The sequence below is a fragment of the Arachis duranensis genome, chromosome 6 (genome assembly GCF_000817695.3).
Source record: "Arachis duranensis cultivar V14167 chromosome 6, aradu.V14167.gnm2.J7QH, whole genome shotgun sequence".
NCBI classification, from domain to species: domain Eukaryota; kingdom Viridiplantae; phylum Streptophyta; class Magnoliopsida; order Fabales; family Fabaceae; genus Arachis; species Arachis duranensis.
The window spans coordinates 13,027,670-13,054,783 of NC_029777.3; the positions used below are offsets into that span (position 1 = coordinate 13,027,670).

The following is a 27,114-nucleotide window of genomic DNA, read 5'->3' on the forward strand; positions in this document are numbered from 1 at the left end:
AGGGAGGAGCAACAAAGGCAAGGAAGAGACATAGAAGAACTCAAGGACATCATTGGTTCTTCAAGAAGAAAGCGCCACCATCATTGAGGTGGACTCATTCCTTGTTCTTATTTCTCTATTTTTTTTTGATTTTTATGCTATATGTTTGTTTATATTTTGTGTCTCTACTTCATGATCATTAATATATAGTAACTATGTCTTAAGCTATGAATAAATCCATGAAACCTTCACCTCTCTTAAATGAAAAATGTTCCTAATTCAAAAGAACAAGAAGTACATGAGTTTCGAATTTATCCTTGAAATTAGTTTAATTATATTGATGTGGTGACTATACCTTTTGTTTTCTGAATGAATGCTTGAACAATGCATATTTTTGATCTTGTTGTTTATGAATGTTAAAATTGTTGGCTTTTGAAAGAATGATGAACCAAGAGAAATGTTACTGATAATCTGAAAAATCATAAATCTGATTCTTGAAGCAAGAAAAAGCAGTGAATAGCAAAAGCTTGCGAAAAAAAAGTGGCGAAAAAATAGAAAGAAAAAGAAAAAGCAAGCAGAAAAAGCCAATAGCCCTTTAAACCAAAAGGCAAGGGTAAAGATGATCCAAGGCTTTGAGCATTAATGGATAGGAGGGCCTAAAGGATTAAAATCCTGGCCTAAGCGGCTAAATCAAGTTGTCTCTAACCATGTGCTTGTGGCATGCAGGTCCAAGTGAAAAGCTTGAGACTGAGTGGTTAAAGTCGTGATTTAAAGCAAAAAGAGTGTGCTTAAGAACTCTGGACACCTCTAAATGGGGACTTTAGCAAAGCTGAGTCACAATCTGAAAAGGTTCACCCAGTTATGTGTCTGTGGCATTTATGTATCTGGTGGTAATACTGGAAAACAAAATGCTTAGGGCCACGGCCAAGACTCATAAAAGTAGATGTGTTCAAGAATCAACAAACTTAACTAAGAGAATCAACAACACTATCTGAATCTCTAAGTTCCTAGAGATGCCAATCATTCTAAACTTCAAAGGAAAAAGTGAGATGCCAAAACTGTTCAGAAACAAAAAGCTACAAGTCCCGCTCATCTAATTAGAACTAATATTCATTGATATTTTGGGATTTATAGTATATTCTCTTCTTTTTATCCTATTTGATTTTCAGTTGCTTGGGGAAAAGCAACAATTTAAGTTTGGTGTTGTGATGAGCGGATAATTTATACCTTTTTTGGCATTGTTTTTAGGTAGTTTTTAGTAGGATTTAGCTACTTTTAGGGATGTTTTCATTAGTTTTTATGCTAAATTCACATTTCTAGACTTTACTATGAGTTTGTGTGTTTTTCTGTGATTTCAGGTAATTTCTGGCTGAAATTGAGGGACCTGAGCAAAACTCTGATAAAAGGCTGACAAAGGACTGCTAATGCTGTTGGATTCTGACCTCCATGCACTCGAAATAGATTTTCTGGAGCTAAAAAACTCCAAATGGCGCGGTCTCAACGATGTTGGAAAGTAGACATCCATATCTTTCCAGCAATATATAATAGTCCATACTTTATTCGAGATTAGACGATGTAAACTGGCGTTCAACGCCAGTTCCATGCTGCATTCTGGAGTCAAACGCCAGAAACATGTCACGAACCAGAGTTGAACGCCAAAAACACATTACAACTTGGCGATCAACTCCAAAAGAAGCCTCTGCACGTATAAAGCTCAAGCTCAGTCCAAGCACACACCAAGTGGGCCCCGGAAGTGGATTTATGCATTAATTACCTATTTCTGTAAACCCTAGTAGCTAGTCTAGTATAAATAGAACATTTTATTATTGTATTAGAAATTCTGGATTGTATTTTTGATCCTGTGATCACGTTTTGGGGGCTGGCCATTCGGCCATGCCTGAACTTTCATCACTTATGTATTTTCAACGGTGGAGTCTCTACACACCATAGATTAAGGGTGTGAAGCTCTGCTGTACCTCGAGTTTCAATGCAATTACTACTATTTTATATTCAATTCAGTTTATTCCTGTTCTAAGATATTCGTTGCACTTCACCATGATGAATGTGATGATCCGTGACACTCATCATCATTCTCACCTATGAACGCGTGACTGACAACCACCTCCATTCTACCTTAGACCGAGCGCATATCTCTTGGATTTCTTAATCAGAATCTTCGTGGTATAAACTAGAATTGATGGCGGTATTGATGAGAATCCGAAAAGTCTAAACCTTGTCTGTGATATTCCGAGTAGGATTCAGGGATTGAATGACTGTGACGAGCTTCAAAGTCGCGATTGTTGGGCGTGATGACAAACGCAAAAGAATCAATGGATTCTATTCCGACATGATCGAGAGCCGACAGATGATTAGTCGTGCTGTGACAGAGCATTTGGACCATTTTCACTGAGAGGATGGGATGTAGCCATTGACAACGGTGATGCCCTACATACAGATTGCCATGGAAAGGAGTAAGAAGGATTGAAGGAAGGCAGTAGAAAAGCAGAGATCCAACAGGGACAAAGCATCTCCATACACTTATCTGAAATTCTCACCGATGATTTACATAAGTATTTCTATCTTTATTTTCTGTTTATTTATTATTATTATTGGAAAACTCCATAACCATTTATTATCCGCCTAACTGGGATTTACAAGATGACCATAGCTTGCTTCATACCAACAATCTCTGTGGGATCGACCCTTACTCAAGTAAGGTTTATTACTTGGACGACCCAATGCACTTGCTGGTTAGTTGTGCGAAGTTGTGAAGTTATGTTTGGACCATGGTATCATGCACCAAGTTTTGGCGCCATTACCAGGGAGAGAACGAACATGAATGCCATTATCAGAAATCACAATTTTGCCTATCAATAGGCAGAATCAAAATTAGTCTGAATAGAAGGTTGGGATTGAGTAAAATTGACCTGTACCATTGAGGGTTCTGGTTTCTTGAACCTCTCCACAATGTCTTCTTGAGCCATCAAGAGAGCTTCAAGGTCTGGAATGGAATAGGGTGGATCTTTGGCAGTGACATATGTCAAGAATGACTGATAATCTTCGTTTAATCCATCTGAAATGACATTTGTGTATTCTGCATCAGTTAGAGGAGCTCCAACAGTGGCGAGTGCATCCACCACTTTTTTTATTTGAAGAAGATAATCAGATGCTGGACCAGTCTTTTTGATCGATTTCAATTGCAGTTGAAGTTGCCTAATACGAGCTTTTGTTTGTGATGCAAAGTGGGTGTGAAGTCGACTCCAAATGTCATGTGCAAAAATACAACCAAGAACTCGATGTTTGAACGAGGGATCCAGTGATGAGTAAAGCCAGGAAGAGACATTGTAGTCATCAAGCCTCCATTCTTTATATGTCTTTGTTTCATTTTGTGTCTTTTCATCAGCAGCTGATGCGTATCTTGTTGGAATCTTCTGTTGGTCCAGGTGATCTTGAAGTTCTTGACCTGAAATTGTAAGAATAGCTGAATGACGCCAGGTGAGAAAATTATCATCGTTGAGTTTTTCTGGTAAAGGAACAGAAATGGGCTTTAGAATTGACGCAGAGGGTGATGCTTGAGTAGCAGTAGCAGCAGTAGATGATGGATTATTGTTGATAATTTCTGGTTCCATAGATCTTGGGCGCTATCTGATACCATGTGAGAAATAAAGTCCGTACAAAGCAGAGAATAATTGCAGATAGAAAAAGAAAATGAATGTTAACTATTACTCTCACACCTCTTACAGTAAATTAAAGAGTCTTATTTATACATAAATATTAAGACTCTAGAAGCTACTAACTCTAGTTTCAAAAGTAACTAATGTGGTTAATTATTTTTCCTTTATATATGCTATTAACTTGTTATTCTAAATATATTATTTTAATTTTTAATTAGTGTATCTTGTTAATTAGATAGATGTGTAATTATAATTTATGTCATTGTATTGTACTGGAAGTTAGTTAAAATGTTAAAAGTTAGTTAAAAACTATGTTAAAGTTATTTAAATATAATTAGTGAAGTTAAGCAAGTAATTAATTAATTAAGTGAGGTATTTATTATACTTGTTATTATTGTTACTATTATTATTATTATTATAGTTAGTATTATTATTATTATTATTGCTGTGATCGTTAGTTTAGTTTAGTTTAGCCTGGTTTTGGGAATGTTAAGTAAATTATAAAAATGAACTTAATAAATTAATTAGGTCTGATTTTAAAAAAATGTTGCGGTACGGTAATAATAATAATATTAATAATATTATTGAGGAGTTTTGGTTATATAAATAATAAAATAATGATTAGTAATTATTATTATAAAATAAATAAATAAGTTTAGATATTAGAATAAATATTTTTAATGGATGTAATAATAATTAGATTTATATTTTAGATTTATTTAAGTTTAAAATTTTAGTTATATAAATATAAAATAACGAATAATAATTATTATTAAGAAGTATAAATAAAAATTAGATATTAGAAAATATAGGTTTAATGATTATTAAGAAGTATAAATAAAAATTAGATATTAGAAAATATAGGTTTAATGGATGTAATAATAATTAGGGTTAAATTTTAGATTTATTTAGGTTTTATTAATTATATTATATTGCTTATGTATGAGAATGGAAAAATGTTGGATACTATTAATTATGGTTATATTTGATTAATGTGATATATGGTTACGTTTTGTAGAGTTTACGGATGTTAATATATGATCATTATTTGTCACTGGATCCCTACGATCCAATTGTGGAGAGATATTTACGGGAGACGGTTTTTTACCACGTTTCCCAAATTGGTGTAGTCCAATATCAGTTGGCCTTGATTAATGCTCTGATTAAGAGATGGCGGTCTGAGTCTCACACATTTTATTTTCTAGTTAGTGAATGTATTGTCACATTAGAGGGTGTGGCGATCATTCTTGGTTTACCGACAAATGGTCTTCCAGTTACAGGACCGACCCTGAGTAAAGATAGTGCAACAAACGCTACAACCCTATTGGGTGGCTGGATCTGCACTTGTACAACCATGTTGACAACATCTGCTACGGCTGTGGCCCTCGACCCCACATTGGTTACAATGCCTTGATGCACGCCACATCCGAGTGTCCATCTCACTCAAGAAGCGGGTCATTTTTGCCGACATTTGGCGACCCGCCTGAGAAACGGATTGCCGACAAATTGAGGTTCATGATAAACAGACCACGTTGTTGGATCCCCCAATGGCCTAAACCTAACTCTGTATACTCTTCGAACTTGGTCCACTTTGTATACGTCATGAACATATAATTGCCAATCAAGCTGCTGATTTGCACAATAAGCAAACACATGTCGACATGGAATCCGGTCCACTTTGAATTCACCACAGTCACATATTCTTCGACGTAGGTCAACTGTATACTCCACTCTACTTGGCATCTCACGCACTTTAAATACCTCATTCTGTCTATCAAAGCAACTAACTTGGATATTTTCCAATGCCCGCTGGTTCGCATGCAATTTAGAAGTCACAATCTCAGAGAAGACATGTCCAGCATTGATACGATCCTCAGTATTGACTCTTTTTCTTGTGAACCACCCATTAAGCTTGTAAAATGTTGCCTTAACAAGTGCAGTGACTGGTAGATTGCGTCATCCCTTCAAGACCGAATTGATCCATTCCACTAGATTGGTGGTCATATGACTCCATCGATAACCACCATCAAATGCCAAAGCATACTACTCACGTGGGATGTGGTCTAGCCAGTTAGTGTAAGCCTCACCATGTTCGCGTAAACGCTGATAATGTATCTCGTACTTGCGAATCGTTCTCAAATATCCTATGATAAAAAAAGGCATCCTTGTAAAAACATGCATCATAACAGAATCTGAAATAATAACAAATTTTTTTGGTATTCAAATTTACCTATGTTGACGATAAGCTTCTGTAAGTACGAAGCCTTAAACTTTCTTAGGAAGTTTGACTCTATATGTCTGATACAAAATATGTGAAAAGCTCTAGGAGGAGACCAGGCTCTGTTACTCTGAGCAATAGCTGAGTTGATGGACTCATGTCGATCGAAGATAAGGCCCATGCCGTCATGTGTCACCACATGCTGTCGCAAGCTACTGAGGAAAAAGTGCCACGCCTCAGATGTTTCTCCCTCTACTATGGCAAATGCAATAGGCATAATATTATTGTTGTCATCCTGTGAAACTGCAACCAACAAACAACCCTTATATTTTCTATACAAATGAGTCCCGTTTACCTGCACTATTGGCTTGCAATGTCTGAATGTTCTAATACAAGGGTAATAACTCCAGAAGACTCGATGTAAAATACGGATATTAGGAACCAAGTCATTACCCTGGTATCCAGGCATTGTTTCAAAGTGAACAACTGCTGATGGCTTTTTGTGACACATAGCCTCAAACCATATGGGCAAAGCTTCATACGAAACTTTCCAATCGCCAAAATTTTACTCCATTGCTTCCTACTTTGTTAACCATGCTTTGCGATAACTTACGGTATAATTAAACTTCACTTGCACTTCCGCAATGACTGATTTCACCTTTATAGATGGGTCAGCTTCTACCAACGGCTTAATTGCTTCTACAATTGTGTTGGAACCCAACTTCGAATGGTCTTGAGAAATGGTTGCTCTAGTACAAGTGTGACTACCATTATACCTTCTTATCTCCCAACAGTACTTCTTGCACATTTTGCTAACCCTGATCAGCCAGTCACAACCTATGCCATATTATATACATTTAGCATAGAATGTCGTTGGTTCCAACTCGTACACCCGATAATCTACGTCTCGACGAATTATATAATCTTTCATCGCCTTAATCACTGCCTTCCTAGAACTGAATTTCATTCCCACGATGAATTTACCGTCCACTACAACAAAAAATTCCGCTACATTCACACCACAAAATATGTATTTCGATAAATAATTGTTAAATATATGTCTTAACAGTTGAAATGTTCTGATATTTATAATTTAAACATATAAATATAAATAAGTAATAAAATAAATATAAATAACTAATAATATAAATATAAAATCTATCAACATTTGTCATTTTTCAAAATATAAATATAAATAAGTAATAATAAATTATTAACCACAATATATAATAAATTATAAAATCTATCAACATTCGTCGTTTTTCAAAATATAAACATAAATAAATAATAATAAATTATTAATCACAGTATATAATAAATTATAAAATATGCATAAACAATTATTAAATAATTAAAAATAAATAATCAATCAAATGCTACTTACTAAATAAAAAACCTTACTGAACAAATAACTAATAATATAATTAATCATGCTACCTAATTAATATGTAATATTTATCAACCATACATTGTATCAAAAATACATACCTGCATTCATATACTGAAGAAATTTCGGTGTATGCATGGCCTCCAAATCCAACGAGCGCATAAAAGTAGGCTGGTTTACTTGTGTATTTATCACTTCTGCCACATCTATCTCCATAGTGCTGTCAGCGTGATCTTCGTCTCCACCCGGATCAACAACCTCATAGTTACTTTCCAACTCCTCCTCGCTATTACTGTTATAATTTTCCAACTCAATATTTCGGTCTGCTTCAGATTGTTCAAACTCAATATACAGTTCGATGAACAATATCTATGCTCGAGTTTCCATATACACTGAAAACATATCATCCATGCTCGCTTCATCAATAACATATTTGATTTGAAACTAAACGAACCCATCGAATATGGATATAGGATGTCTGTACAGAATGCACGACACTCTCCTAAATATTTGAGAACCGACTTTTCTCATAAATAACATCTTTTAATTCTTCAAACGACATTGTGAATGGAATAACGATATCTACCGGATTTTGGCACACAAATTTCACTCCTTCAACTGTTTGTAACAAAATCTGTCCATGATGATAAATTTTTAGCATCCATCTATCATCCATTATGATATATTCAAATCATATCCTCTCAATCTTTGTATCATTATTATTGAAACAATGAAGAAGAATATAAAACTAGAGGAGTTTCAGAGGAGAGAATAGAGAGACGAAGAAGAAATGGACATGTTCAGCAAACTTTGGATATATATATAAACTAACAAATTGGATGGTCCGACTGTGTTTCAACTGTTTAAATTTATTAAAGCATTAAAATCGGACAATCCGATTTTATTTATTCTGAATTTAAAAATACTGCAGCCATCAAATCAGACCGACCGATTTCATTACACATCACGATTCAAAAGCACATACAAATCGAACCGTTTGATTTGTGTATTTCTTTCTGCCGCAAAAAATCAAACAATCCAATTTTCCTCCCCTAACTTCGAAAATTTAATGCCATCACAACACTGTATTAACCCCTGACACCTCCGTAACTTAGCGTTACACACATCTTTTAATCGTATTAAAATTAATGAGCCACAACCACAACCATTGACCTTTTAACTTAAGATCTGGTGCAAAACTTTAAAAAATAAAAAAGTGTATGTAATTCATTTGGTTGATTAATTTAAATATGGAAAATATTTTGGTGAATTGGGAGAAAATGGAGCAACTGTGTGTATTACACAGAGATGGACGTGTCAGATGAAATGCACAGCACGCAGGGGGCGTGGTGCATACAACACGTGGGGGGCGTGGAAGCTAGGTGGCATGCTGTGGTTGAGCCACCTAGGCAGCACGCAGGGGGCGTGCTGACGTGGCGGAATTTGGTTGGCTAGTAGCTGCACCACGTGGGGGGCGTGCTGCGTCAACACACAGGAGGCGTGCTGACGTGGCGAAGGGTGATTGGTCCAAGTGTGCACCACGTGGGGGGCGTGTTAAGAACACCGCTCTATATAAGGTAGAGCTCGATAGTGTTTCCATACTGAGTGAGTGAGATTTGAGTGTGTTGTGAGGATTCTTTGATGTTGTAGTTGGTGTAATGGAGGACACCGCAAATTTGGTGGTGTATCATAATGGTGAGATAATACGTAATACTCATGAGGGAGTGAGGTTTGTGTCACAAAATCTGTTTTCGTTTGTGGTTCCATGCACGATGACGTTAATGGAGTTGCAGAATGGCCTATGTCAAAGCATGGAGAATGGTACGTTAATGAGAGTGAGCAGAATTTTGTACCGGAATCCGGTTGTGATTTTTGGTGGCCTAATACAGTTTGATACCATTCCGATCACGGATGAAGTGAGTATGCAGAATATGTTTCAAATTCACCGGCAGACTTATATGAGACACCCACAGATTGAGTTGTACGTTGAGTTTGAAGCTGTAGAGGCAGTAGCGGTCCAAAATGATATAGATGTAAATGATGATATAGCTGCAGTGTACGAAGGAATGAATAGTGACAGCGAAGAGGACTTCGAAGCCACTTATGAAGCCGGCGATGAAGATGAGGATGGTGATGTGGGAGTTGAGGCAGCAGTGGAGAATGTAGTGGTTCATCCCTCGAGCAGTCAACCGATGGGCGTTCCACCTTTTATGTGTGAGTTGGATCTCGACGCCATGCATGCCCCCGAGTTTCCGGAATATGCAAATAGAGGTACGTGTTGACTAAATAAGAAGTTTTTGTTACTTTATACCTTGGACTGTGCAATAAACGATGATTTCGGCTTTCTGTAGGTATTGCTGATCCTGAGGACGGAGAGTTCCGAATTGGAATAGAATACAGTTCTAGAAAGTCAGTCGTTGCAGCAATTAGAAGTTTCACTATATCTAGAGGAGTTGACTATGATGTGTTTGAGTCTGAGCCACAAACGTTCTATGCAAAATGCAAGATGTACGGGCGTGGATGTGACTGGCTTATCCGAGCCAGCTTGATACGGAGAAAAGGTTGTTGGGAGATACGCAGATACAACGGTAGGCACACGTGCACCATCAGAACGATTTCACAAGATCATTCCAAGTTGGACTCAGATACAGTTGCTGAGGCTATAAGGCCGTTGGTCGAGACGGACCCGTCCATCAAGGTGAAATCTATAATTGCGGAAGTCCAGTCAAGGTTCAACTATACCATCAGTTATCGAAAGGCTTGGTTGGCAAAGCAGAAGTCAGTTGCCATCGTTTTCGGTGATTGGGAGGAATCTTACCAAGCATTGCCGTGGTGGCTCTCGGTCATGGTGCAGAAGATTCCTGGTTCAGTTGTCCAAATAGAAACACGACCACTCTACAACGGGAATGAGGAGGCACAAGGTGTAAAAATACTTCATTGTGTATTTTGGAGTTTCAATCCATGCATTAGGGCATTCAGGCATTGCAAGCCCCTGGTTCAAGTTGACAGCACACACCTATACGAAAAATACAAAGGTACACTTCTAGTCGCTGTTGCACAAGATGGGAACCAGAACATTGTGCCTATCGCCTTTGCCTTGGTGGAAGGTGAGACAGCTGATGCGTGGCACTTCTTCCTCAGAAATCTACGAACGTATGTTGTTAGAAAAGACGGTGTGGGTATGATCTCAGACCGGCATGAGTCAATACGGGCAGCAGTTAATCGTTCCGGTGGTGACTGGCAACCTCCAAGAGCATGGTGGATGTTTTGTATAAGACACATCGGCAATAACTTCTTAAGGGCATTCAAAGTCCCTCACTTACAGAAGCTTGTTGTCAATATAGGATATTCAAGAACGGTGGAGGAGTACAATATCAACTATAAGAGGTTGGAAGAGCGAGGCGAGGCATATGCCAGGTGGTGCGATGCCATCGGACTCAGACATTGGGTATTGGCATTCGACGAGGGACATCGATGGGGCCATATGATAACGAACCTTGTGGAGTGTATTAACTCAGTTGAAGGGTGCCCGTAATCTACCTGTGTTGGCGCTGGTCCGAGCAACATATTATAGGTTAAATGAACTCTTTACGTGGAAGAGTGCGGAGACTCACGAACGCAAGCGTGCTGGATTTACGTACTCCGCATTTGCGCAACAGCGGATAGAAGTAAGTATGCAACAGGCTGGGAATATAGTTGTGCACCGCTTTGATAGACGAAATGAGGTGTTTGAGGTGTGCGAAATGACTACTGGAAAGGTGTTAGTTGTTGATCTAGCGCAACGGACGTGTGACTGTGGGCACTTTCAGGTTGAACGAATACCATGTCGCCATGTTATTGCTTGCTGTGCTAACCAGCGGCTCGATTGGCAGTTGTATGTGCATGATGTGTACAAGATGACGGAAGTTCGTAAGGTATATAGGTTTGAGTTCACACCATTAGGAGATCCTGAGACATGGCCTGCTTATGAGGGACCCACATTGGTCGCTAATCCCGCACTGAGGCGAACGTCTAAAGGCAGGCCCAAACTGACCCGATACCTGAATGAAATGGACTCACGTGACATGCGTGGTCCTCGGATATGCTATCTCTGTGGTGCTCAGGGTCATAGTCGGAGTAGGTGTCTGCAGCGTGCTGGACCGAGTGGTGCTGGTTCATAGTTTAGTATGCTCATGTTTGTACTTTTTAATTTGCATTTCGTCAGTTAGTGCTTTTAAAATCAGACGTGTTTGTATTTTTCAAATGAAGTCTATCCATTGATATCTAAATGTCTGATTAATATTGTCATTAACTGATTTCCTTAAGTTAATATACAAAAAAGGGAACTACAGGTTACATAAGTTAACAAAGCAAACATTAAACACGAATTACATTAACTTAACTCTGAAAATAAAATCTAGATAACCTAAACCGAAGCTCACTTCTTTCCACCAAAGTACCTCAGTCCATTACCCATAATGCCCAAACTGAACCGCGATGGAGTATACCTATCAGGTGGATTTCGCTACGTCCGTAGGTCATATGGGTGACCTCGAAGTGAGTCATCCACCCCCGGAGCTCCCGAACCACCTGCCTCTGTAGGAGCGGCCGACCCACCTGCATCTGTCGGAGCGGCCGACCCAGTTGCATCTGTCAGAGCGGATGATCCGGGGTTGAACGTGTCAACAACTGTGTATGCCCGCTGACGATGCATAAAACCACTATCACATGACGCACTCCCTGACGTGCGGTTGGAAGTACGACCCTGCAAACCATGAGCCATATCTACTGATGCCCTACGTGGATCAGCTGACACCGACAGTGAAGGGATACCACTAAAATCTGACCAGCCACCCAAACCAGCCTCTCCGCTGCTGGAAAAGTCAAACCAATCTGTACCGGAAGGAATGGTAAGTATGGGATCATGATGATGGCCGGACGGACTGTGGTCACTGATGATTGGATTTTTGATGGTTTAGAATTTCACAAATGAATTCTCGTTGCAAGTATAGTTCCTAAACCAAGCAATAATCTTTTCATACAAAAAGTTGTTTGTCACTAAAACAAACCCCTAAATTTATAAACCGAAGTATTCAAACCTCGGGTCCTTCTCCCTAGGAATTGTAATGAAGTGTTTTGTTATTGGTTGAGTTATTTTTGGGGTTTTGATAAGAGGCATGAAAGATAAATGGCAAGAAAGTAACTAACAACTATAAAAGGCTCTTGGCAAGGTATGAAAATTAGAAGTCCTATCCTAGTTATCCTCCTCAATTGTGATGAGAATTGTTCATTGCTACCACTTAGTTAACCCTTACTAAATAAAGGAAAGTCAAGTGGATGAATTGACTTGAGCCACAAGTCCTAGCCAACTCCCAAGGAAAGACTAGCTTTAGTGCACTCCAAACCAATTAGCAATCTCTCCAATTACCAATCAACAAAGGAATTAGATAACTCAAGTGTCACTAATTACTCTACCTAGGCCAAGAGGAACAAAATCTATACTATATCTAGAAGAGGCATTTCAACAAACACATAAAAGGCAATAAAAGTAAACAACATAAATTGCAAGAATTAAAGAGAGATCTAACTACAAAGGCAAGAGATCAATAATAGAAAAGCAAAGAAGAACAATTATTATGAATTACCTCTTATTGAATTGAAAGAAAATGGAAGGAACAATAGTAGATCTACAACAAAGCATAGGAATAACATAAAGGAAATTACAATAAAAGAGTAGAAGAAGATGAATGTAACAACAAGGAATTGATAAGATATAAGTAGAAGAAGATGAATTAAAATCTAGATCTAAGAACTAAACCTAATCCTAATCCTAATCCTAGAGAGAAGTGAGAGCTTCTCTCTCTAGAAACTAATTCTCCCTCCAAAACTAAGCTAAACTAAACTAATGGTAACTAACATCTAAAGCATGAAAGTATGTTCATTCCCCCTTCAATCCTTGGCTTAAATAGCATCAAAAATGAGTTGGATTGGGCCCACAAGACTTCTAAAATCGCTGGCCACGTTTTGCTTTAAGTGAACCAGGTGGCATCAACACCATACGTGTAGCAACTATGGCAAATCTTATATCGTTTCAAAGCCCCGGATGTTAGCTTTCTAACCCAACTGGAACCGCATCATTTGGACCTCTGTAGCTCAAGTTATGGTCGTTTAAGTGCGAAGAGGTCGGCTTGACAGCTTTCCGGTTCTTTCATTTCTTCATGAGTTCTCCAACTTTTCATGCTTCTTTCTTCATTCCCTTGATCCAATCTTTGTCTCCTAAACCTTAAATCACTTAACAAACATATCAAGGCATCTAATGGAATCAAGGAGAATTAGATTTAGCTATTTTAAGTCCTAAAAAGCATGTTTTCACTCTTAAGCACAATTAAAGGAGAATATACAAAACCATGCTATTTCATTGAATAAATGTGGGTAAAAGGTTATAAAATCCCCTAAAATCAATACAAGATAAACCCTACAAATAGGGTTTATCAGTCACTGTGCTGAGAACGGTGGCTGCTCTGAGCGTGGGGGCTGTGCTGAGAGTGCTGAGAATGGTGGCTGTGCTGAGAGTGGTGACTGGCCTGAGAGTGATGGCTACCATGAATGTAGGCCGGTGGCTGTGGTATATAATAAGGAATCGTCTCAAACACTACATGTTGTGGGGCAGGTGGCTGTGGGGCAGGTGGCTGTGGGGCAGGTGGCTGTGGATGATGAGGAACGTAGGCCGTCAATCTCAACAGATGTCCATAGGAGCGTACGTACCAATCCCGATACTCTACCGTCGGGAAAAAATCCCAGGTCGGAAGGGGGTGCCGATCCCGCAATCGACTGTGTCGCCTGTTGGCCCACTCCTCTATCCATGCCCCATGCAAAACTGTCCAGTCATGTGGCTGCACTCCACGTAGAATGACGCAATGCTGATCAACTGGAATATCCTTTACTGCCCACGGAGGAGGTTGTGCATATCCATACTGACGCATCACTCGGTCCGCAGGGTGCCACTCGACACACTCGAATGACAACAACGGAGCAACGATATCACACACCTCAAGATGGGGATATAACTCGTCCGGAACGATCAATCCGTGATACGGCCGCCACTCAAACTGCCACATTATTATTGGCATATTAGAACCCTAACAATAATGGATTGAAAAACGGAACAGCTAAAATATAACTATTTACCTCTTGCATGTAGTCTATGTCATACCTGAATGTCTCTACGGTCTTGGATAACCACGCTGTAGTCCGTTCCAAATGACTCCACCTAACACATTATTAATCGAAAAAATTTAAATAAAACACCATAAGTCAAACATGCATCATGAATATAACACACGACTAAAATAAGACTTATTACCTCCTGGCAACTGGTATCTCGGCGGGTGAAAGGGTTTGTCTCGGTACGGGAGCAAGACACGGCATTCGCTCCCATGCCCAAACAAACAATAGATTCAGAGGGCCATCCATCTCCTTAGTATCATATCGTGATGCACGGCATAGTGCTTTGTAAAGATAAGCGAGACAAGCTGACCCCCAACTATAAGTTTGGATCTGCTCGAAATCGCGAAACAATGGTAGATACTTCGCATGGGCATATGCGGTCGACTTGTCCGTGAATAGGGTCGACCCTAACAAACAGAAGATATGACATCTGACGTATCTCCTGATGGACTCCTCAGTATCCAACGGCTCTGCATCTCTAATACGTCGAACCCAAGCCAACTTTATATAGGACTTCACATTATGACTGACTGATGGCTCACGACCGAATATCGCTATGCCCTGACTTTGAACGAACTCGCTACTACTATCTGTCCATCCACTGACAGGCTCTCCATCAATGGGTAGGCCGAATATATGAGCGACATCCTCTAATGTCACTGTAACCTCACCGATTGGCAATACAAAGCTATGGGTTTCAGGCCTCCACCTTTCAACCAGAGCAGCTAACATGGGGTGAAATCCTCTTATGACTCCAAGTCTGGAGACGTGGTAGAATCCCGTGGCGCGTAAGTGGTTCTCCACCATCAGATTCCACGTCTGTGGTGGATCCAGTTTATGCACCAATAAATTCCTGTTAAGCTGCATCAACAAAGATACATGTTACATTAATTAAATAATAATCCTTATAAATATTATAATAAATATTCACATATTTATGCGATAATAATATTTAATAATATTAACCTATCACGTATTATTTTAGTAATCTTTATTTATCAATTTATTTATTTTTTCTATTTTTTAATAACAATATAGTATAATATAATATAATATACTATTATTTTTTATACATTTACATATTTAATTTATTATAATATTTACTTACTCACGCAACATATATTATTACAAAGTCAGAATATGTTTTTTATTCTTCAACATATTATATACAGAATAATATTCTCAACACCAAAATATACATGTATCATAAAAAAAATACATAAAAAATAAAATAATTTAAATACATCAAAAAAAAATTTATTTACTTACATAAATAGGATGATCCAAATAGTTGATAATATGTTTTTCAGGTGTCAGATAATTACGTACCATTTTTTTAATCCTTTAAACTAATATTCTTTTTATTTCCACGTATAAACTTAACTCACCACTATTCACTACTACTCACTATACTCTCCTCACTAATACTACCCAACTCACTTCTTTCTCTCCTTCTCCCGTGTATTTCTTTTCTTTCAGTTCAAACACTATGAATGGGAGGAGAAGAAGAGAGCCCAACGACATGCATATATACATGGAGTATCACTGGCACTGGTTCCCGGGGTGGGGCTGTCTCCTGCATGCAGGCAGCACTGCAACACGCCCCCTGCGTGGTGCAGCAGGTGCTTTGGGACTCCGCGCAGCTCTGCCATGCCTCACGGGCCTCGACATACCACGCCCCTGGCGTGATGACTCACCACGCCAGCCACCACGTCCCCGGCGTGCTGTCACCTGGCTTTCCACCTCAGCCACCACGCCCCCGGCGTGCTGCCAATTGGCTCTCCCGCTCAGCCACCACGCCCCCGGCGTGTTGAGGGTCAGCTCCATCCTCCGGTAATTCTCCTCCTTGGCCAATATCCGGCCAATTCACCAACACTGCATCCATCCTCCGGTAATTCTTCTCCTTGGCCAATATCCGGCCAATTCACCAACACTGCATCCATAAAGAAAATAATTTCCGTAATTCATTTATATTGGGCCTCAGTCTTATTGGGTTTCATCATTAACTTAGAAACTATAGCACGTGCATTTTAGTAGCATCCCCTTCAAACGCAAGAGGTATATATAGAGACCAGAGTTAGATACGCACCCATCGTATCACAACAGGATCAACAGAAACTTCCCATTTCTCGTTTACTCTAATCCCTTTTTCCAATGAATTTCTTTAAATCCATTCTCTCCGACGATCCAGATTCCCCTGGATCTGAACATGATATCCGACAATGCGCCTCACCCGCAAAACGCAACCGATACTGATCCCTCCACATCCGACACCGCCAAGGCCACCGCCGACCACAGTGACGGCGTCGATGGCAGCGGGTGGATTCGGTTCGGTGGCCTGATCAAAACCCTAACCTCCAAATCCGAATCGATAATCGAGACGTACCGCCGGGACCTCCAAGAATTCGGCACGGGACTCAAGAAGGAGATCGAGGTCGCCCATGGCTCCCTCGAGACGGTGGGCCAGGCCATCGATCAGTTGGGATCTACTGTTGTCAAAGGAACGGCCCAGATCATCTCCCAAGGAAAGGAAGCAATCCTAGCCGCCGATCTCGATTCCGATTACAATAGCAACAAAAGCACTAAAAGCCCTAGCAAAGATAGTAGTTGCTCGAATTTGAAAGGGTATAGTAGGTTTGAAGCTCAGATTCGTGCTATTCAGGGTGATGCTAGCACTTACAATGATGAGCCTGAGGATTTGGAAGAGTATGGAAAGTGGAAGTCAGGATTTTCGTTGGAAGGGAAGGATGAGGAATTGGAGGATTTGCTTAGTGAGAATGATGCTATGGAGAGTATTTACAAGATGCTTGTTCCGAATAGCGTGGATAATGAGAGTTTCTGGTTAAGGTATTTCTATAAGGTATATAAGCTGAAGAAAGCTGAGGATGTGAGGGCTAGGCTTGTGACGACAATGTCAAGGGAAGAGGAGGATTTGAGTTGGGATGTAACAGATGTTGAAGATGGTGGTGGTGGTGGTGGTGGTGGTGGTGGTGGTAGGGTGTGATTGATAAGGAGGTTAGTAGTGAGACTTTGGCAATTGAGGGGAATTCTGAGTTGCAAGGTAGTAAATTTGGTGAAAAGGGTGTGGTCGAAACAAAGAAATTGAGTGTGGAAGTGGGGCAAATTCTTCTCAGGAGGAGTCTAAGGTGGAAAAGGGAAATAGTTCATTGCAAAGTGAAAGTAAGGAACATGGCAATGATTCTGTTGGGGAAACTAAAGTTGAGAGTTCAGTGATTGCTCAAAAGGCGGATGACGGAAGCAACTCATGCAAGGAAGTCGTGAAGGAAGTGGTTGAATCTGGGAAGAATAGTGATTATGCAGCTGGTTCTGATGAGAAAGTGATAGTGGAAACAAAAGTTGATGATGGAAAACCTCCGGTGGTTGAGGCAAGTAAGAGCCTGGCACACGAGGAAGAGGAGGATCTCGGTTGGGATGAGATTGGGGATCTCAGTAGTATTGATGAAAAGAAGACAAGTCCGCCACGGAGTGGAAGCCCAAGCAAAGTTGATGTGCGGAAGCTACTGAGTGTTGCAGAGGAAGAAGAAGCCTTGAGTTGGGACATTGAAGATGATGATGATGATGCTGTTAAGTCTTGAGACACTTGATGCTCACTGATCTGAGTTCTGGTGAGGCATAATTATGTAAGTGTGATTATGATTATTCTTTGATAAGTGAAATTAAATTAGCATTTTCTTTGTTTCTATGTATGTATAAATTGATTTAGAAATAGTGGTGTCATTTGTTTTGTCCTTGTATGAAAAACAATTGTTTCTATATAGATTATCTTGTCTTTTTAAATTTGTCAGTTGTTTCGAATATTTATAAGATTATGCTGACTTCAAACAGAATTTTGGATGACTCTTCATGACAATTCCCTCACTATTTCTTTTATAAGTTAATCGATCTGTTGTAATTATTAGTGCCAGCAAATTATCCTTTTTAAATTCAGAATTGGTTATAGTTGCATCGTTTAGAATACTCTTCTTTAAATAGCTCTTCGAGTTAGTCTAATTTGTTATATTAAAGAGCTTTATCAATGGAAACAATTAACCAGCAACTTGTTCATTTGATTTAAGTGTGTTGAAAGTTTGAAGTATAAGTAAGCACATTTACCCTATAAATATATTAGTTCTCTCTAAACTAATAAACGTATCAAGTAGTGCCCGCCGAGTGAAAAAATGAAGGTATGAAGACGACGGATGACAGATCAGAAAGTAATTAAAGAAACAAAAATCTTCATTGGAAGCATTTAAAGCAGTACCTTTCTATTTCAGTTAAAACAGTATGAAGATCAGATGTGGCAGTCCAGAAATGTTTGGAAACGAATCATTTGATATGTAAATGTACTGAAATGTAAATGTACCAATACAGTATTAAGTAGATAAACATAACTTTGAATGATGTTGATGTTTAATATGAAAAATATAACCTATCTCTTAATTCACACTCTTCACATTTGAAAGCTAGATTTCTAAAGCCCTTAAACTGATTGGAACACATACTAACCTATTGTGAACTCTATAGTTTATACCTTATAAGCTATCCGTCTAATAAGTTCAAAAAGAAAAAGACGGGGGAGGGGTGAAAAATGGATAAAAGACACTCTTCTAGCAGCAATCGGGCTCCTTTGTACAACAAATGGACATCCTCCACTGTTCCAAGGTAACTTTCTTGATTCACATTCCTTTGAAACCAGTGCTGCTTCAAACTAAAATCTTACCTTAACCTCCAACTGTAATGCTGGGTTCAGAAGTTGACTCTCCCATATGTGAATTGGTTGGCGATGATAATGCCATCAGGCGTCCCTTTTGGGCTCGAGGTGGGAGATGCCTTGCAGGTTTCCTGGATGCTACCTTCCAAGGCAAGAAAACCCCAGTCCCAGCGCCACCAGGAAGTTTGCCAGGGTTCATTGCTATAGGGTGTACAGGGTTTGTTAGCATGACCATTGGAGCATGAAGTATTCCCCATTTGGGCATCATGTCCATAGTCTCATAGCTGCTTACAGCTCCATTTGGCACAGCATATGGACTAGCAATGCCGGGTTGCCAAAGAGTCATTGCGTTTGTCATGGTAGGAGTTAGTGACTGGCATTGATTGGAGTCTGGCCTCACTCTAAAGAAGGTGATGCTAATCCTTCTGTTCGGTGATGGACACATTACGTGTCTTGCCATGTCTGCACTATTTCCTCTCATCACTAAAAGAGACCTGCCAAAGTAAGATTTTCATTATCTAATATGCACTGTTACCTATCTGCTTTTAGAAGAAGATACACACATTACATGATGCCTCAAATTTGTTTGCATAATAAGATGAATATTATCGTCACTTTTGTCATTAAGGGCAACTGTATCGGTGTTTCTTGATGCAGCCACTGAATATGAATGAGAAGAGATATTATGAAAAAATAAGCTATGAAGGATCACAATGGGGTCCTGTAATGCACCCTTTATGTAAATGATGAAAATGCAAAATAGCTATTAAGTTTTCTTAGGCAGAAAAACTATATAATTTTGTGGATTGGAAGTGCTTGCAAGATTCTATGTTACCCAAGGATAAAGGAAATGGAGAGAAGCAAGATCCGAATAATATGGGCGTTATTATTATTGTAACATGTATAGTTGCATCCTGTGGAAAGCTTGTATAATAGCATTTCACATTATTCACTTACATGATGAAGCTATTTCTTCCTTCATATCCAGCACTGTGAATAGAATCTTAAATAATAAATGGAAGATTAGGACTGCAAAGAGTAAAGTTGTTTGATATGTACCCCTTCTTCAATGAGAGCATGAGTGGCCCCTTGTAGTTCCCATCATTTTCACTCATTAGGATACGTCCAAAAGCCATAGTTGAATCAGAGAGAAGAAGGGTTGATATAGGCTGGTCCAGATGGGGTGGTTTCAGGAATGGCTGAGAAAATTCCCCCTAAAATTATAGACATAGCTATGTTATTTCATTGTAGCAACAGATGCTTATACAGTTGTACAACCTTCCTAAAATGTACTGACACCGGATAAATGAAGTAAAGGGAAAACAATACCTCCTCAAAGAAGTTAATGATACAACCATTTGGCCTTTTATACTCTGGAATTAACTTCCATTGTATAAGGTGATCAATGACACCATGAAGAAGTGCTGGAATCGGTTCTATGTTGCCTGTAAAAACACATGAAAACAAAAAAGGGAGAGTAGAATTACACATCACACCACTCTACCAAAGTTATCAAGTTTTTTCTACTTATCATTTCTTACTCTTTGCATCATTTATCTGCCCGAATATCGGAACACCTAGCTGAATCAGCTCTCTCTTGTTCCCCTTCATCTGCTTGTTGAATAGTATGAAAGTTTCACCTACATTTATTCATGGAGATGTTGCAATTAGTAATCTAAAAACAGTGACTACAGGACAGCTATGATCAAATTAATCAGCTGGTTTCCGGCCAGTTTGACCGGTTTCTAGTCGGTTTACCGGAGAGTTCCCCTTTCTGGCCAGCCACATGGATCTCGTTTACAAAATCAGTCAGCTTACATATTTCTGAGTCATTGAAAATGGCTTCATATAACTTCAATCCTTTCACAACATTAACCTGATAATTGGAACAATTTTTTTTCTGTTAGCAATTTCCACCTGTTTTACTTATAAAAGAATGCATTTAGTTTGTGAAAAGAATTGATGAACTTGCCATATGGCCCTTCACTGACTCCTTTGCTTGGAAACCTTTTGTCAACTTTATCAGTGATGAGCGTCCTTCACATTCTTCGTGATTGGAACATATGCTAATGTTTGTCAAACTGGGGTGCATTTCTTGAGATCCTGCTCATCAGACCAAAGAAAATCTTTGAAAATTTAATACCCAGCAAAAATTTAATGCATGCTTTTTAATTATCAATTGTTAAATAGATTCAAGAGTTGACACCACCCATATGTACTAAAGAAGTTCACTTATCAAAATTTAGTTATTAGAGATATTGTGAATTCCAGTTGGTAGAACCTCTGATTATCTTGCAGGTGTCAAATCCTACTAGGCCGTTAAAATAGACAACCTTAGAGAGCTTAACTAGATGTTTGACAAAACTAACCTAAACTGTCACTATATAACACTCATATCCTTTTAAATGAAAAATATTAAATGCAATTTGTTTACCATTTAAAAAAAAAAATTAAGAAAACAAATTAGAAAGAGATCGCGGCAACACATGTCATGAGCAATGTCCCCACGGTGGTAGTGCAATTAATAAAGGGAATTGAAGAAGAGATGTGGAGTCTAGGCATGGCAATAATGGTATAATAATACAAACAAAAGAATGATGGCTCCTTCAAAAATCAAAAAAAAAAAAAAAAAACATGGAAGGCAGCAGCACATGTCCCCTCTATGAAATAAATACATCTGGCTGCCTAAACATGTGTTTCTTTCCAATTTCTTTTCTCAACCGTTGTTATTCATTTGTTCCCTTGCTTTCCATTGATAGGACTCATGTTACTATTAGTCTATTACCCTGAACTCTACACATAACATAACACTATATTATTTATTTGTTTTTATAATATTTACATATTTGTAGATATAAAAAAGATGTTTAAAATTTTGATATAACGTCACGTGAAGAGTTATAATTAGTAGTTATATTGATATAAATATCACTATTTTTTATAAGAAATGACATTTGTATTATTCTTTGTCTACATTCTTTTTACAAATTTTCTAGTATAAGAGATTATATTAAGAGGATTGTAAAAGAACATTCATCAAAGTTACTGGAATAAGCTTTTTAAGAAAAAACTTTTTAACATATCAAATATTTAATGTATTAAAAACTTGAATCTTTTAAGCTTCTAATAAAAAAAAAAATACTTTTGATTTTGATTTTTTTAAAAAAAGTATCTTTAAAAACATATTCTTATTCGTAGAAGGAAGAAGAAAAACGCATTCAACACGGCTCATTGATGCATGACTTGACACCTTGATTTTGATGAGGAATTAAATCGTTTGAAAAAATAAAATCAACAAATTCTAAGTTGATTATACAAAGTTATACGAGGTGACGAATATAAACTACTAAGATCATATTAAACTACAAAGTAATAAGAAACATCTCACTTTTATGCACACAAAATTAAGTACTAATATGATGCAACATTCTTCCAAATTTTACTTATTAACAAGGTTGCATTAAATGATTAATCTACAAGAAAAATCAATGTTTTTTTCCCCCCTCTGGCAGGATTATTGAGGGTTGATTAAATTAAGAGTGGAGAATATTGGTACCATTACCATATATTCCAAAATCCAACCAACCCAACCCAACCCAGTCCCATTGAGAGGGAAGGCCGCACGCACGTGCTAAGATACCATTTAGATGGAACCAGTCACGTGACGTCAACAACCATATTATGCCGTCTGCTATGATGTTTCCGCCGCCTGTAATAAAATCATTGTTCGTATCTCTAGATCTCTCCTTCATTAACGTTGTTATCTTCGTCAATCATCACTACACCTAAGCTTCTAAATTAAGGTTGACAAAGTAAAAAAAATCTAACTGTATATGGTATAAATTATCTAATTAATAATTGTTTAAGTTTTATTTCCTGTTTTTATTAATTTTTTTATTTTAGAGAATTAACCCCAACTAACCCTCTTTCTCTCTTAAATTATAATATGGTTATTGTTAAAAAAAATTAAATAATTTATTCTTCTAATCAATCTCTTTAAAAATCTTTTTAGATTCCAAGCATTGCTTATATTACTTTCAATTGACTTTTAAATATAAAATAACATTTTGCACATTATAATTGATATCGACTTACACCTCTTCGATTAAATAATAAAAAATAAAAGCACAATGGTTTGAGAAAATATTTTTTATTTTTGTTTTGAAATTAGTTAAAAGGTGTTCAAAGAGACTAAGAGCATTGGTTAATAAAATCGAAATAAAAATGTTATTTTTTTCAAAATTTAAAAGGTTTATATTTTTCTATTCAAATTTTTTAATTATGATTTCCTTAAAAATTATTATCTTAATGTATTTGTTAATAAGACTGTTTTATTTTAATACTTTTTGTTATTGGAATATTATAAAAAAAAATAAAAATGATAGAATTTCATTTTCCATTTTACTTTTATATTGGCTTTTCATCTTTATAAAATTCTAAAAATAAAAAATAAAAGATACAAATACAAATCAAATATATCCTAATTTTTTAGGTGCGTAAATAACATCGTTATTTTCATCACATGCAACTTTGTTTACATTAAGAAATGTTTTAATGCACAGGTAGGTATTATGGACAGAATCTTTGAACTGCATTCTCAGCTTAAAATTACTTTAAAATCATCGCAATTCCACACCAAATAAAAAGTCACAAATTCATATATCTTGGTAAAAAAAAAGAAAATCACAAAGTAATAGACTTATTTGTTCTACAATTAAAAAATTATATACACACCAAAAATCAAACGGTACAAAATGCGTTTGGTAAGTATAAGGGATACACGAAAAATGTTTTAATATACTTTCTGGTGGAACATTACATGAAAATATTTAAAATTATTTCCACTAAAAAATTTAGATTTAAATATAGTTAATTCAATAAAAAAAATTCGGCTAAAAACGAATTAAAAAAATATTTGATAACTACTCGTAAAAATAAATCAATATTTTTCAGTTGAAAAAGATTAAAAACTAATTTCTTTATCCAATAATCAAATAACAACTTTTAATTTCTTTTAAAGTAGTAATATTTACTCGTTCACTGTTTTATTATCTTATTATCAGATAAAAGAAATTAATTTTTTAACAAATCATTTTTTGTCAAATTAATCACTTTTTTAAAAATTAAATATTTATATACTTTTTAAATATATTAAGATATTAATACATTTAAATATATTATTTTTTTAGTTAGACTCAAACTCGCAATTTTTAAATGAGGAGAGATTATACTATTTAAATTATAAGTTTATAACTCATTAGCTAAAAAAAAATGAGACTATTATCTTAAAAAGGAAGAGAGCATACATCAAAAATTCAAAAATAACAGAATTTATTGTTTTTATTTTTTACCATCATTTCTAATTATTAATATTTCTTTAATTTAATAAACTAATTATATATTTTTAATTCATAATTTTAATGATTAAATAAAAACAATAAATTCTGGTTATTTTCTAAAAGTTCCACCTAGTCAGGGTAGCTCAGCGTGACCGTAAAGTTATATATTGGAAAAGAATAGTGTTGGAAAATGGAGGATCAAAAAGGTTGAACCATGTCTGCGGTCTACCATTGCGCAACGGAAATTAATTTTGACCCTATTACTATAAACAATTTCTATACAAATCTCATTTCCATGTCAAATAATACTATTAACTCTCGTGTTCAAATTTGTTAAACTCTAATGATGAATAAAATAAAAACGACTTTTATATGTTTCGAGTATTAATATATTTAATTCAATATACTACTAATTTTTAATAAGATGTCATAAAATAAAACAAATTTTGCTTCTTTGAAAAGATATACATACACAGAAAGTTTCATGATTTCGTCCCTACAATTATATCACACAAACCAACAAAAATTGTTTAAATAATAATAATAATAATAATAAATCACCGGTGCCTTCTTTTAGAGAGAGGAAATTTAAAAAATCCCTGCTTTATGAAAACAACGAATGAATTTGCAGAGAAATGAAAAGTGAAGCTTAATTAAAGCTTTTAGAAGGATGAATCGTGAATAAGAAAAGAAAGAATTAAGATATGTAATTAATTAGATTGTTAATTGTAATTAATTAAAGTACCTGAATCAGTAATCTCGCTCTCTGGAGATTCATACTCCTCATGACTCTGTTGAGCTTCGCCTTCGCCTTCGCCATTTCCAACACTCTCCGTCACTTCCTCCTCCACTTTCCCCTTCTCACCGTCTCCGCCGCCATTACTCTCCGCCTCCGCCTCCTCCGCCGTCGCCGTCTTCTTTTCGGTGACCTTGCGGAGCTCGAGAGTCACGTCAGCAATGGAGTGGTACTTCTGCATCTGGATGACGGGAATCCAGTTGAGCCTGCGGCGGTGTATGGCAGCGAACACGGCGTCGTACTCGTCGGAGGATGAGGCTGCGGCAGCTAGGTGAGAGCAGAGGGCGTCGATGATGGCATTTGCAGCAGCGAATTCGCCGCGGAACCAGGCGAGTATGGCGTCCTTGGCGAAGGAATCCGACACGACCATTGGCGGATCGGTACGAGGAACAGCAGCAGTTACAGCCGCCATGAGAATCAGAGTCGAAGCAATTGAGGAAAGGAAAGGAAGCTTGTCCCAATATTTATGAGTTTCAGAAACACAAACAGAGACAAAAACAGAGACACAGTGAAAGTCTGAAAGAGGTTCTTGTGTTTTAAGGTTTTTACTTTTTTTTTTTATTTTGATTTTTTTAATGCTTCACATGCAGAAGTTAGAGGAGAGGGTTTATGAATAGGGGAAGGGTAGGAGAGAGTGTGGGATTTTAATACAATAAAAAGGGGAGTGTGTTGTGTTGTGTTGTGTTGTTTTGTGTGAGTGCCAACTCCGTACAGTTCGGTATTCGTGGCATACTGGCAAAATAACATGAAAGAGGTTTAAGGCAGAAAATTACCAAATACTAATAACAAAGTCTTTTTCTTTTTCTTTTTATTCAATTAATAATTAAAAAGAATACATCTTTTTTATTTGAAATATATTTTTAAGTGAAATTTAAAAATATAATAAAATAATTAAAAAAAGTATACTTTAAATAATATATTTTTTCCATTATTATTGAAAGTTGTAAATTTAATTTTTTCTATTTAAAAAAAAAACATAGAGAAGAGAGCTAAAGGGCGAGAAGAGAAGTGGGTCCCTTTCCCAATGGGTCGGGGTCTATGCAATTGCACCACGACTGAACAGAAAGGAGCATTGTGAGGGTGGCGACTTTGGGCCCCATTTCAGAGCCTCTATTCTTGGTTCTCACATCACTGGCTGCCGAGCGAAGCTGACCAAGGGTCCCACACCCCTCGACCCCGGTAAAGACTCGAGAGCCAAATATTTATGTCAAATAGTGTTATTTGAATAATGTATATTTAATTAGTTGGATATTATAATTGTTAATTATGTTAAAATTTAAAAGTTGTATATTAAGTGTTAATATGAAATATGATAGTATGTGACTAATTTATCTAAAAAAATGAGATATGGTAGTAGCTGTTGAAGTTCAAAGTAAGGCAATTTAGAAATTGGAATGCTAAGTAATGCTGCTTTGATTCAACTTACAACCACTTTTGTTTTTGGTGGAGTGCAGAGTGCAGACCTTGGACTTTGGTATTGCTCTTGTTAATACGTAATAGTGGTGGTTCGTTGTTCATGTTTTGTGGAACCAAACAAACTACAACACGGATCGAGACAATTTTAATAGTAGAGCGAAATATATATAATATAATAATAATTTTTATAATAAAAATATTATATTTACATAAAAAATTAGCTATCAAATTATTTATTATAAATTTATGTATAAATTTATGTATTATATATATATGTTGTCAAACAATTATTTAAAATTTAACCTTCATACAATTAGTTCTTGACGATGATATTCATAGTTGAAAAAGTTCATTCAGTGTAGTTGTTATGAAAAGAAACTAAAGCTAA

The 27,114-nt window shown here is 37.0% G+C and overlaps 3 protein-coding genes across 4 annotated transcripts in view; 2 read left to right on the forward strand and 1 right to left on the reverse strand.

Annotated features, from left to right (window-relative positions):
- LOC107492841 (RNA demethylase ALKBH10B) overlaps positions 1-25,964 on the reverse strand; it is a 92,051-nt gene extending 66,087 nt beyond the window's left edge. Inside the window, exons 1-7 of one of the 2 annotated variants that reach the window (XM_052263037.1) lie at positions 25,260-25,964; positions 21,148-21,278; positions 20,934-21,051; positions 20,717-20,815; positions 20,505-20,620; positions 20,235-20,389; positions 19,185-19,669 (exon numbers count right to left, since the gene is read on the reverse strand). In XM_052263037.1, the coding sequence (XP_052118997.1) occupies positions 19,186-19,669; positions 20,235-20,389; positions 20,505-20,620; positions 20,717-20,815; positions 20,934-21,051; positions 21,148-21,278; positions 25,260-25,722 (1,566 nt within the window). In that variant the 5' untranslated portion in view covers positions 25,723-25,964 and the 3' untranslated portion in view covers position 19,185. Of the gene's footprint in view, positions 1-19,119; positions 19,670-20,234; positions 20,390-20,504; positions 20,621-20,716; positions 20,816-20,933; positions 21,052-21,147; positions 21,279-25,259 lie in introns of those variants that run through there. The other variant, XM_016113890.3, reaches the window with a different exon arrangement.
- On the forward strand, positions 8,917-11,418 carry LOC107492743 (uncharacterized). The gene is made up of 3 exons (XM_016113801.1): positions 8,917-9,529; positions 9,610-10,706; positions 10,777-11,418. Exons 1-3 carry the CDS (start codon positions 8,917-8,919, stop codon positions 11,416-11,418), a joined length of 2,352 nt encoding a protein of 783 aa, XP_015969287.1.
- On the forward strand, positions 16,583-18,262 carry LOC107492842 (uncharacterized). Its single transcript, XM_052263038.1, is given in 4 exon segments — positions 16,583-16,678; positions 16,680-17,439; positions 17,526-17,695; positions 17,698-18,262. Coding segments are annotated over 4 exon segments (1,353 nt in total). The 5' UTR covers positions 16,583-16,618; the 3' UTR covers positions 18,061-18,262.
- Positions 25,965-27,114: the final 1,150 nt, after the last annotated feature.

What these genes read in the sequence shown, in the direction of transcription:
- LOC107492743 (XM_016113801.1), top strand. Translation starts at nt 8,917, where the DNA reads ATGGAGGACACCGCAAATTTGGTGGTGTATCATAATGGTGAGATAATA. An exon ending in TCCGGAATATGCAAATAGAG is followed by an intron (nt 9,530 to 9,609) that starts GTACGTGTTGAC and finishes GGCTTTCTGTAG; the next exon opens with GTATTGCTGATCCTGAGGAC. An exon ending in CCATCGGACTCAGACATTGG is followed by an intron (nt 10,707 to 10,776) that starts GTATTGGCATTC and finishes GTATTAACTCAG; the next exon opens with TTGAAGGGTGCCCGTAATCT.